We start from the raw sequence: 11500 nt of genomic DNA, 5'->3' as shown, positions 1-11500 counted from the left end.
GTTACATGGAGTGTGCCTGCCTCTCTTGCCTCCCCTTCCATCTCCTCCACCTCTTCCTCCTCTGCCACCCCTGAGACAACAAGACCAAGCCTTCCTCTTCTTCCTCCTCCTCAGCCTACTCATGTGAAGACAATGAGGGTGAAGACCTGTATGATGATTTACTTTCACTTAGTGGATAGTAAATATATTTTCTCTTCTGTATGATTTTTTTTAGTTGTATCCACATTTCTGTATCTTTATTATAAGAATATAGTGCATAATACATATAACATACAAAATATGTTAATTGACTGTTTATGTTATTGGTAAGGCTTCTGGTCAACAGTAGGCTATGACTAGTTAAGTTTCTGGGGAGTCAAAGCTACAAGCAGATTTTTGGCTGTGTAGGGGGTTGGCATCTCAACTCCTCCTGTGTTGTTCAAGCGTCAACTGCACTATCTACATCTTGTGTACTTGAGATACCAAGAACAGTTTTCTGTAAAAACATGGAGATTATGTGCAAGTCTGTGCATTAAGTCATGACACCCTGTTGTTCTTTCCATGGCTGGGTTCTTAGCATGTTGGCAGCCAGTCTCATTAGGAGGCTGGAGGGTTTCCTGGTGAAACTGACAAGACTAAAATACTTACAGCTACTCATAAAGGGGCTCACGTAGATCTCCTTTCTCTAAAGCAGTACTTCTCAAAGTGTGGTCCCCAGCCTAGAAGCATCAGTGTTACCTGCAAATTTATTAGAAATGCAGGTTCTCAATCCTTGCCTCAGACCTAGTAAATCAGAAGCTGTGGGGTGCAGCTCAGCCCTTGTCTTCACAGGTTTCCTAGGCCATTTTGATACAGGCTAAAGTTTAAGAACCACCGATCTGTTCACTAGTTGACCAACTGTCTTGATTACATTGGGGTCCTAGGCCCTTAAAAAACATTATAGTGCCCAATCTCCCTCAGTCACATAAAACTTAAAATAAAAATTAATATTTGAAATGACACAATAAATACATATATTCTGAAACTAAAGTTGTTTGTTTTTAGTTTCTTTAATTGGAAAATTGTGAAAATGTTTTCCAAAACCTTCTTGTTACCCTGATTTTCTGGTGCCTAAGCACATATTTTGTCTGCTTATTTCATTACATCCAACCCAGCCAAAATAATGAAACTTACTTAGCGTATGAATCATACTCACAGCTGTCTTACTCCAGATCCCATGCAATGAGAGGAATAAGGTGGTGTAGGCGCCTTCTGCTGCACTGGGTAGTGGCAGCAACACACTGGAAAACTCCTGGGCCAGGGACAGCAGCAGCAGTGGCAGGCCCACAGCTATGAACTTGCCCGTTTTGTTGGCAGCAGGGCTTCTGAGAGCGTAGAGTCTGCAGCCATGTGCAAAAGCAACAAGACACTGATGAGCATGGGGGTGCAGAGACAACCTGAAGGGATCCCAGGACATACAGAAAAAGGACATGGCAGCTTCAGGAAGCTGGCTCTGAGCAATTATCCATGCTAGGAGCAGGGGATGTTCTCTAAATAACTTACCAGGCCCCTGGTAATTAAAGGGAGGCTTGGCCTTGAGCAGGTCTTTGCTGGAGGAGAGTCTAACTTCTGCTGGGACTGGTGCCAGGTTAATTACTCTAAGCTGACCTTAAGTCAGCGGAGCTCCCTTACTTTGTTCCAAACCCTGGCAAATGGGAACATTTCAGCAGAGTGATGGGGAAAGGAAGGATATGGTCCAATTATGTGGACTCTGTGTAACTGGCGTGAAATTTGAATGGCATTTGCTTAAGTGTATTGAAGGCTCTCATTTTGTGGTTTGGGAATGAGAACAGAGACCCTGCAACTCTGCCTTGGATTGCTTCTTCTGCATTTTATTCTTTTTCCCAGAGAAGGCTTTAGTTCTGAACTGTGGTTCCTTTTCCCAAACTGCTGTGCATTTGAAGGTAAAGATCATTTTTTCTGTGTGCCTGCTATGGACTTTTTGTGATCTGTGTCAATTACACTGGGTCCTTCTGAAAATCTCTGAATGCATGGCAGGGCACAGAAGTGGAAAAACTTTGAAAGCTACGATCAAAAGTCCAGGCAGATGGTAGTACCAGTAGTACCAGTTTTTCACTCTGTCACTTTGGAGAGCCTGAATATACAACCAGACAATGTCCAGATCATATATAAAAATATAACTCTTGGCTGGGCGCGGTGGCTCACGCCTGTAATTCCAGCACTTTGGGAGGCTGAGGCGGGCGGATCACGAGGTCAGGAGATCGAGACCATCCTGGCTAACACGGTGAAACCCTGCCTCTACTAAAAATACAAAAAATTAGCCGGGCACAGTGGTGGGCGCCTGTAATCCCAGCTACTTGGGAGGCTGAGGAGGAGAATCACTTGAATCCGGGAGGTGGAGGTTGTAGTGAGCCGAGATCGCACCACTGCACTCTAGCCTGGGCGACAGGGTAAGACTCGTTCTCAAAAATAATAATAATAATGATAACAATAATAATAATGCTTCCCTTAGATTTTGTGAGAGCTGTCTCTGTCTTCAGCCCTCCCCTGGCTGACCCTTCCTTATGGGGTGAATGGATCCAAGAGGATGTGCCCAGTTAGAGCCTATGCATCCTTTAGTAGTGTTGGGGATACCAGAATTCCCTCCTTAAATACCCTGTACCTGCTTATAAGGCTCTTCCCCAGGACCATGGCCTGAAGGCAGACCACTACTGGCTGTTCAACCTTAGATAAAAGGGACAGTCAGGGGTTGCTTTGTGCAGGTGTATGGACCAAGAGTTTGAATACCAGGTTGCCCATATATGTGTACGTGTGAGGTCCCTTGTGGAATGGGACACAATGGGGAGTGGGAAGCAGAGGGGGAAAGCTGTGTCTGTGGGGAGAATGCCAGGTGCCAGGAAGAGCCCTTTCCTAGTACCACATTCTGGCATGGAGCTCTTAGAATTCTGAGATTTCTAAATTTGAACCTAGCCATCTAGCTTGTTATGAAGGTATATCTTTCAAGATAGGAGGAAGGAAAATATTTAACACTTTGCTAGCTTAATTTACAACTTTTAAACATGTAGATAGTCTTTCCCAAGACCTCACAATTATTGAGGGTGAACTTGCCTGTCTCTCTATTCAATGGTTCAGTGGCTAGCTCTGATCCAGAGCTTCTTGGATGTGTTCACTGGTATGTACCTGAGGGTGTTGGGTCTAGGAAAAATAATTTTTATTTCTGTTTCTTCTTTTAAAAATAGAATTTATTTTTAAAGATAGTTTTAGGTTTACAGAAAAATTGAGCAGAAGGTACAGAGATTTTCTATATTTTCCTTACCTCCACACATACACAACCTTCCCCAGTATCAACACCCCTTACCAGAGTGGCACATTTGCTACAATTGATGAGCCTACATTGACACATTATTATCACCCAAAGGCCAAAGTTTAAATTAGTGTTCACTCTTGATATTGTACCTTCTTTGGGTTTAGATCAATGTATAATGACACGTATATACCATGTCATTATACATGTATACACTATGTCATTATACATACCGGTATATATACATTATACCAGTCAATACAGAGCATTTTCACTGCCCTAAAAATCCTCTGTGCTCCACCCATTCATCACTCCCTCCCACTCTGATCCTTGGCAACCACTGATCTTTTTACTGTTTCCATAGTTTTGCCCTTTCCAGAATGTTAGATTCTTGGAATCATACAGTATGTAGCCATTTCAGATTGACGTCTTTCAGTTAGTAATATGGATTTAAATTCCTCTATGTCTTTTCATGGCTTGATAGCTCATTTCTTTTTAGCACTGAATAATATTTCATTGTCTGAACATATCATAGTTTATTTATTATTCACCTACTGAAGGACATCTTGGTTGGTTCCAAATGTTGGCAATTATGAATTATTGTGCCTTCCTTTTCATGAATGTGGAATCTCTCTCCATTTATTTAGTATTTGATCTCTTTCATCTGAGTTTTGTAGTTTTCCTTGTTTAGATCATGCACTTATTTTGTTAAATTGACACTTAGGTATTTCATTTTTTGGAGTTCTAACATAAATGGCATTGTGTTTTAAATTTCAAATTCCACTGTTGTTTGCAGGAATATAAGAAAGCAATTTACTTTTATATGTTAATCTTGTATGCTGCAACCTTGCTGTAAATGCTTATTAGTTCCAAGAGGTTTTCATTTTTTTTGGTCAATTATTTTTAGTTTTCTAAATGAACAATCATGTCATCTGTGAGTAAGGACAGTTTTATTTCTTCTCTCCCAATCTGTATATATTTTATTTCCTTTACTTGTCTTATTATATTAGGTAGCACTTCCAGTACAATGTTGGAAAACAGCAGTGAGAGGGGACATCCTTGCTTTGCTCCTGATCTTAGTGGGAAAGTTTCAACTTTGTCATTATTAAGTATGATATTAGCTGTAGGTTTAAAAAAAATTCTTTATCAAGTTGAGGAAGTTCCCCTGTATTCCTAGTTTACTGAGAGTTTTAAAAAATTACAAATGAGTGAGGAATTTTGTCAAAATTTTTTTTCTGTGTCTATTGATATCAACGTGTGATTTTTCTTCTTTAGCCTGTTGATGTGGATTTGGATTACCTTAACTGGTTTTCAAAAGTTGAACCAGGCTCATGTACTTGGGATAAATTACACTTGGTTATGGTATATAGCTGTTGAATACATTGTTGCATTCAATTTACTAATATTTTGTTGAGTTTATTGTCTCTATTCATGTTAGGTACTGGTCTGTAGCTTCCTTTTCTTATAATATTTTTGTCTGATTTTGGTATTAGGGTGATGCTGGCCTCAAAGAATGAGTTAGGAAGTATACCCTCTGCTTCAATCTTCTGGAAGAGATCGTAGAGAATTGGTATAGTATCTTTCTTAAAATGTTTGGTAGAATTCACCAGTGAACCCATTTGAACCTGGTGTTTTCTGTTTTGAAAGGCTGTTAATTACTGAGTCAGTTTCTTTAATATATATAGGTCTATTCAGTTTGTCTATTTCTTCTTGCGTGAATTTTGACAGATTGTGTCTTTCAAGGAGTTGGTCCATTTCATCTAGGTTATTAAGTTTGTAGGCATAGAGTTGTTCATAGTAATTCTTCGTTTTCTTAATGTTCACAGGATCTATAGTGATGTCCTTCTTTCCTTTCTGACACTAGTAATTTGTGTCCTCTCTCTTTTTTTTCCAGTTAGCCTGGCTAGAGGCTTATCAATTTTAATGATCTTTTCAAAGAACCAGCTTTTGGTTTCATTGATTTTCCTCTGTTGATTTTCTGTTTTAAATGTTATTGATTTTTCTCTAATTTTTTCTTTTATTCTGCTTACTTTGGATTTAATTTGCAATTCTCCAACCTAGTTTCCTAAGTTGGAAGTCTAGGTGATTGATTTTAGATAATTTTCTTTGCGAAGACATTCAATGCTGCAAAATTCCCTCTAAGCTCTGCTTTTGCTGCATCCCACAAGTTTTGATTAGTTGCATTTTCATTTTATTCAAAATATTTTAAAATTTCTCTTGAGATTTTCTTCTTTGACCCATGTGTTACTTAGAAATGTGTTGTTTAATTTCAAAGTATTTAATGATTTTTCATCTTTCTTTCTGTTACTGATTTCTAGTTTAATTTCACTGTGGTCTAAGAGCAGATAGCAGACATTGTATGATTTCTGTTTCTTCAAATCAGTTAAGATGTGTTTTATGGTCCAGAATGTGGTCTTTCTTGGTTTTCTGTTTCATCTTTTTTTCTACTTCCTACTTTCAAGCATCTTATATCTTTCAGCAGTCATTCTAACCTACCTAATGTGTATTTTACGTTAAGGTCTTTTTTCTTTCTAAGTGTGCTTTTTTTGGGGTGTGTGCACATGCAATTTTAATATACATAAATAATATGTTTTATATCTCATTATCTTTCTTACTTTTCTCACACAGCACTATACCTCTAAACTATACTGTGTATAGCTAATCCTTTGCTTCTAACTGTTGAAAAGTCTATAAATTGTAAGTAAGTAGATACAATTTATCTACTTACTTTCCCAATGGTGGACACCTATTTTACCTCTAAGTTCCCATTGCCTAAAATAATAGTATAATGAATGCCTTTGTACATGCCATCTTATAGGCCTGAAAGAGAATGATTTGGGACTATATATACCCTGGACCAGACTTGCTATGCCCTGTGGATACATATACTTATTTTTCCTAAGTAATGTCTTACTGTTTTCCAGAATAGCTGTAGTATATGGGGGTTCCTAAATCCCTACCTCCTTACTAACACTTAGCACCATCCAGCTTTTAAAATTTTTGCTAATCTTATAAATATAAAAAGATATATCACTGTTTTAATTTGCACTTCTATGTTTAGTAATCGGTTTGAGCATCTCTTCACATGCTCTGTGGTACTTCAGGTTTTCTCTTTTGTAAATTGTTCTGTATACCTTGCTCATTTTTTTTTTTCTTGCTAATGTTGATGTCTTTTTCTTGCTGGTTTACTAGGGTTTATTACTATATATGCTACTTAGGCATCTTTTCCCATTCTATTATAGTTGTTGCCCATAAAGAGAAAGAGGTTTGGGCAGATGATAAAAGGAAGGGATTTGAGAAATTATTTTCAGAAGGCATTTGAAATTGGACGAGCATAATTATGGGAGGTTTAATAGGCTGTTCAAAGGGACTGTTAGACTAAAGTGAAGAAGTAATGTGTAAGTGCCCAGAGTCTGGGCTCTGGAGTCACTGGGACTGGGGTTTGAATCCCAGTGTTACTCCTGCTCCAAGTTTCCATATCTGTAAAATGAGGATAGAATAGTACCTATTTGTTGTGCAGTATAATTGAAATAGAATAGAAAGCATGTAGAAGAGTTGCATGGATCAGAGTCAGCATCCAAAAACATGTTAGCTGCTATTATCATTATTATTAGTGTTACTAAGAAAATTGCATAAAGAGATCAGGAAATTCTTGGGCAGGAGTAAGCAGAGATACTTTGCCTCTCCTTGCCTCATTTATTCCCAAGTACATTTATTCCCAAGAAAAAAATTGGCCAGGGGTGGCACGCCTGTAATCTCAGCACTTTGGGAGGCTGAAGCAGGTGGATCACTTGAGGTCAGGAGTTCAAGACCAGCCTGGCCAACATGGTGAAACCCCGTCTCTACTAAAAATACAAAAATTAGTTGGGCATGGTGGCAGATGCCTGTAATTCCAGTTGCTCGGGAGGCTAAGGCAGGAGAATCACTTGAACCCGGGAGGTGGAGGTTGCAGTGATCCAAGATTGTGCTACTGCACTCTAGCCTGGGCTACAGAGTAAGACTCTGTCACCGAAAAGAAAAAAAAAGAAAAAAATTAGGCTGAGTAATATTTTCTGTGTAGAAGGTAATAAGACCATGAATGACCCTAAAACTCAATGTTGAAAGTTTAGCATTTAAGTTAAATTACAATTAAGGTAGGAAACATTTATTAAAGGGCTTGGGATAGAGGGATGGATCTCAAGTGAAAGAAAACCTGAACTTGAAGTTGGCTGGTTTCAATCAGTAGTGGAAAAAGAGGGAGAGAAGGAAAAATGGCATCCACCCAGCCATGTGGAGAAGTGATTATTTTCCATTCACGGCTGGCCAGCATTCAGAAGCTGTCCCTCTAGTATTTATAACAATTACTACTAAATTGAAAAGGAACAATAACATTTGCATCAAAACAGTTTACTCCTCAGTGTTTTCTGCATGGCAGCCTTTACTTCCTTGTTTCTCAGGCTGTAGATTAGGGGATTCAGCATGGGGATTACCGTGGTGTAGAACACAGAGGCCACATTCTCCTGGGCCAAGGAACTGATTGTGGAGGGTTTTAAGTACATGAATTCAGTTGATCCATAGAACATTCCCACAGCAGCAAGGTGGGAGCTGCAGGTGCTGAAGGCTTTGGATCTACCCTCTGTGGTGCTGATGCCGAGGATGCTGGAGAGAATGAAGGTGTAAGAAACAAGAACTGTTAAGCTCGTGACTATGATGTTGAATCCAGCCAAAAAGAAGACTGCCATCTCAACATCATAGGTGCTAGAGCAGGACAGCTTCATGAGAGGGAGGATGTCACAGAAGTAGTGACTGATGAGGGGCTCACAATAGGGCAGTTTTAACATGAGGCCAGTTTCTATTGTGGAGCCAATGAGTCCCATGGCGTAGACCACAGCCACCAGCAGGGAGCAGGTGTGATGAGACATAATGATATTGTAAAGCAAAGGGTGGCAGATGGCAACATAACGGTCGTAGGCCATCACTGTCAGCATGTAACACTCAGCAATGACAAAAACAAGGAAGAAGTAGAGCTGTGACATGCACCCTGCGTAGGAGATGATGTTTTTCTCTGACACAAAGTTCACCAGCATTTTGGGGGTAATGACGGAGGAGTAGCAGAGATCCACGAGTGACAGATTGCTGAGGAAGTAGTACATGGGGGTGTGAAGCTGAGAGTTCAGACGAATCAGTGATCATGCCCAGGTTCCCCACCATGGTGACCAAGTAGGTCCCGAGGAAGAGGAGAAAGAGGGGGAGCTGGAGGTCTGCTCTCTTCGTTAATCCCCTGAGAATGAACTCTGTCACTATGGAGTGATTTCCTGCAGCCATCCTTCTCTGGGCGGGAGGCCTGCAGGGATGCATGGGAGAAAGAACCCTATTAAAAGGCTAATCTTGGATGGCTTGGGGAAGCTAGTCTTGAGTCTTTGGTGCTAGTGGAACATCCTGGGCTCTCTGCTGATCCTTCCTCCCTGCCTTCCTCCCCTCCTCCTGCTATTTGCTGGTCTTCTTTGCAGGAAGACCAGCCTGAGTGTTTCAGAGATCATGAAGATGGGAGGAAAGCAGGCCAAGGTCTGGATCTTTTACCATGCACATTTTTCTAAGTATCCTGGGGCAGTGTTTCTTAAAGGGTAGTCCCTGGACCAGCAGCACTGATATTACCTGGAGTTTTTTAGAGATGCAAATTCTCAGGCCTCACCTCACACCTGCTTAATCAGAAACTCTGGATATGGAGCCCAGCAATCTATGTATTAACAATCTTTCTGGTGATGGTGTTGTGTAGTAAAGTTTGAGAATCTCTATACTGTAGATAAGTAGTATATTTCATATTTAGTATTTGGAGATGGATTTCGCTTTAGAAATAAACTTCCCTTGTCAGGTATATAATTCCTAAACATTCACTGAGTGTGAACATGTAAATACTTATCTGAAATTTATGCAGTGTCAGGGTGATATGGTAGTTACAAGCTGTGTCATTGACTGACACATCAATTTCTATGTCTGAAAGATGAAGAAATTAATATTGATTCGAAAGGTGGTTGTAAAAGTAACATGGGATAATGCATATTTAGAAATCTTTTTTCAAATACTCAGTGCCTATAAAAAGTGTGAATTGTCATTAAGAGTCTGGAATTTGTTCTTAATTTCTCACTTGACTTAAGATCCTAAGGCAGTGGTTCTCAGCATTGGCTATATATTGTAATCACATGGAGCATTTACAAAGGATTGATGCCTGGCTTCTACCCATAGATGTTCTGATTTAATTGATCTGTGGTGCACCCTGAGCGCTGGCCCATTGAATGTTCCATAGTAAGTGCTAAATAGCTAATTATTATTATTATTATTTTCAGATCATAATATCAAACCATTGTCCCATTACATCCCTGATGACGAAGTATTCAAATTACAGACATATCTCCAGGAAGCATGAATAATCATTGCTGGATACAATATGTATAGATAGTCTCATCTGTGGGATGTATTTCTTAAGCTATAAAACTTAAATTCCCCCTATTTTAATTGCTTCCTTATGTAATTACCAACTTTTGCATAATGCTTTACAGCTTACACATTTCTTTCAAAGGTCAATCTCATTAACTTCTAAAGTTTTGGAAAATGGGGAGAAAAATGTTTAGGGAAGGATTTTTATTTTCATTTTTGTATTGAGAAAACTGAGGTGCCAGACACTAAGTGATTTGCCCAAGGTTTACTAATTATTGGTGACTTGGAACTCACACTTACCTCTGCTCTGTCCTGACCATGAGTTTCCTCTTTTGCCTCACATGTGTAGTCTTGCAAATCTGTACACTTACAGCTCTAAGCAATGTGTAATTGAAACAGGTTTATGCGTGATATCTTGGTATATGCATAGCATAGGAAAAAGAAGAATGCTGTAAGTTGTTTCATTGTCTAGGAAATTGAAGCTCTAAAAGTTAAATAAATCACCCAAGGTAACTAAGCCAGTAAGAGGCAGAACTGAACCTAAAACCCATGACATCTGACCACCAGTGTGTTTTGTCTCCACTAAACTAAATTGTTTTGTTTTAGCTTATCTTTGTGTAGCACTTTTTTATTATTTAATAACATTTAATTTCTATAATTTTTGAAGATAGAGGAAAGATCTATTGCTAATTTTGGATGCATTTAAAAATTATAAAGGCAATATGTATGCATTGTAGTTAATTAGAAATGCAAATAAACAAAAATTTAAAACAACCATTTTCCACCAGTTGGAACCGAATGGTGATAGTGAATATCCTTCTAGACTTTTCCTATGCATATATATATTTACATGTATATAAATATATATGTATTTTTACAAAAACATTTGTAATCTGCTTTTTAAACATAGGATTCACAAATGTATTGTCTCATTTGATTCTAACTGGCACTAACTGTATTCCTTTTTCTTAGAAGTAAGAGTCTTTAAAATCATTAGGATGTGGTGTGAAGCAAAATCTGCATTGCGTTGTAAGCTTTTATGTCAAATTATTGGTAATGAGGCATTTAGCTTTACAATAACTAGTATGAGAGGTAGCTAAGATTTTTAAAATTCGAGTTGAACATTCCTAATCTGAAAATTCAAAGTCCAAAATCTGAAACTTGTTGAGCGCCAACATGAACCACAAGTGGAAAATTCCACACTTCCTCTCATGTGACTGGTCTCAGTGAAAATACAGTCAAAACTGTTTCATGCATAAAATTATTAAAAATGTTGTATAAAATTACCTTCAGCCTATGTGTATAAGATGTATATGAAACATATGTAAATTTCATGTTTAGACTTGGATATCATCCTCAAGATACCTCATTATATATACACAAACATTCCAAAACCTGAAAAAATTCTGAGTTCAAGACACTTCTAGTCCCAGGCATTGTGCGTAAGGAATTATTTCCATTTATGACAATGGAAATAGAAATGTATTATTTTCATTTATTACAAAGAAGAATTTTTTTTCTAAATAACAACAGTAGATTTAAAACACTTTACGTATCCTTTTTTACCCCATCTCTGCCTCTTAAAATGAAAGGCAACACCCAACTTGAATAACTGTAAATGTGGATCATGTGCTTTACAAAGCAGTGTGGAATGAACACCATTCACTGAGTGCACGGCAGGTGGGAACACCATTGTGTAGGAGAATGCTAGACAGCACTGATTTAATTTTTCACTCTCATAGTCTTCTAATAACATAAAAGAGGCAAATATAAACCACACATTTCTTTTGTTTTCCTGTTTTT

The 11500-nt window shown here is 38.5% G+C and overlaps 1 protein-coding gene across 1 annotated transcript; it reads right to left on the bottom strand.

Moving 5' to 3' along the window:
- Window positions 1-1174: 1174 nt before the first annotated feature.
- LOC112606966 (olfactory receptor 8A1) lies at window positions 1175-8508 on the bottom strand. Its single transcript, XM_025357949.1, has 2 exons — window positions 7674-8508; window positions 1175-1415 (listed from the first exon to the last, which is right to left on the bottom strand). The coding sequence occupies exons 1-2, from the start codon at window positions 8413-8415 to the stop codon at window positions 1309-1311; spliced, it is 849 nt and encodes a 282-aa protein (XP_025213734.1). The 5' UTR covers window positions 8416-8508; the 3' UTR covers window positions 1175-1308.
- Between the last annotated feature and the right edge of the window lie 2992 nt (window positions 8509-11500).

This window comes from Theropithecus gelada, chromosome 14 (assembly GCF_003255815.1).
Source record: "Theropithecus gelada isolate Dixy chromosome 14, Tgel_1.0, whole genome shotgun sequence".
Lineage (NCBI taxonomy): Eukaryota > Metazoa > Chordata > Mammalia > Primates > Cercopithecidae > Theropithecus > Theropithecus gelada.
The sequence above is the reverse complement of the archived record's forward strand: the minus strand, read 5'-3'. Positions and strand labels throughout refer to the sequence as shown.

Coding starts and splice junctions, on each gene's coding strand:
- LOC112606966 (XM_025357949.1), bottom strand. CDS start 8,415: ATGTACTACTTCCTCAGCAATCTGTCACTCGTGGATCTCTGCTACTCC. Junction 1,416..7,673: donor CATGCAGAAAACACTGAGGA/GTAAACTGTTTT, acceptor GGATCCCTTCAG/GTTGTCTCTGCACCCCCATG.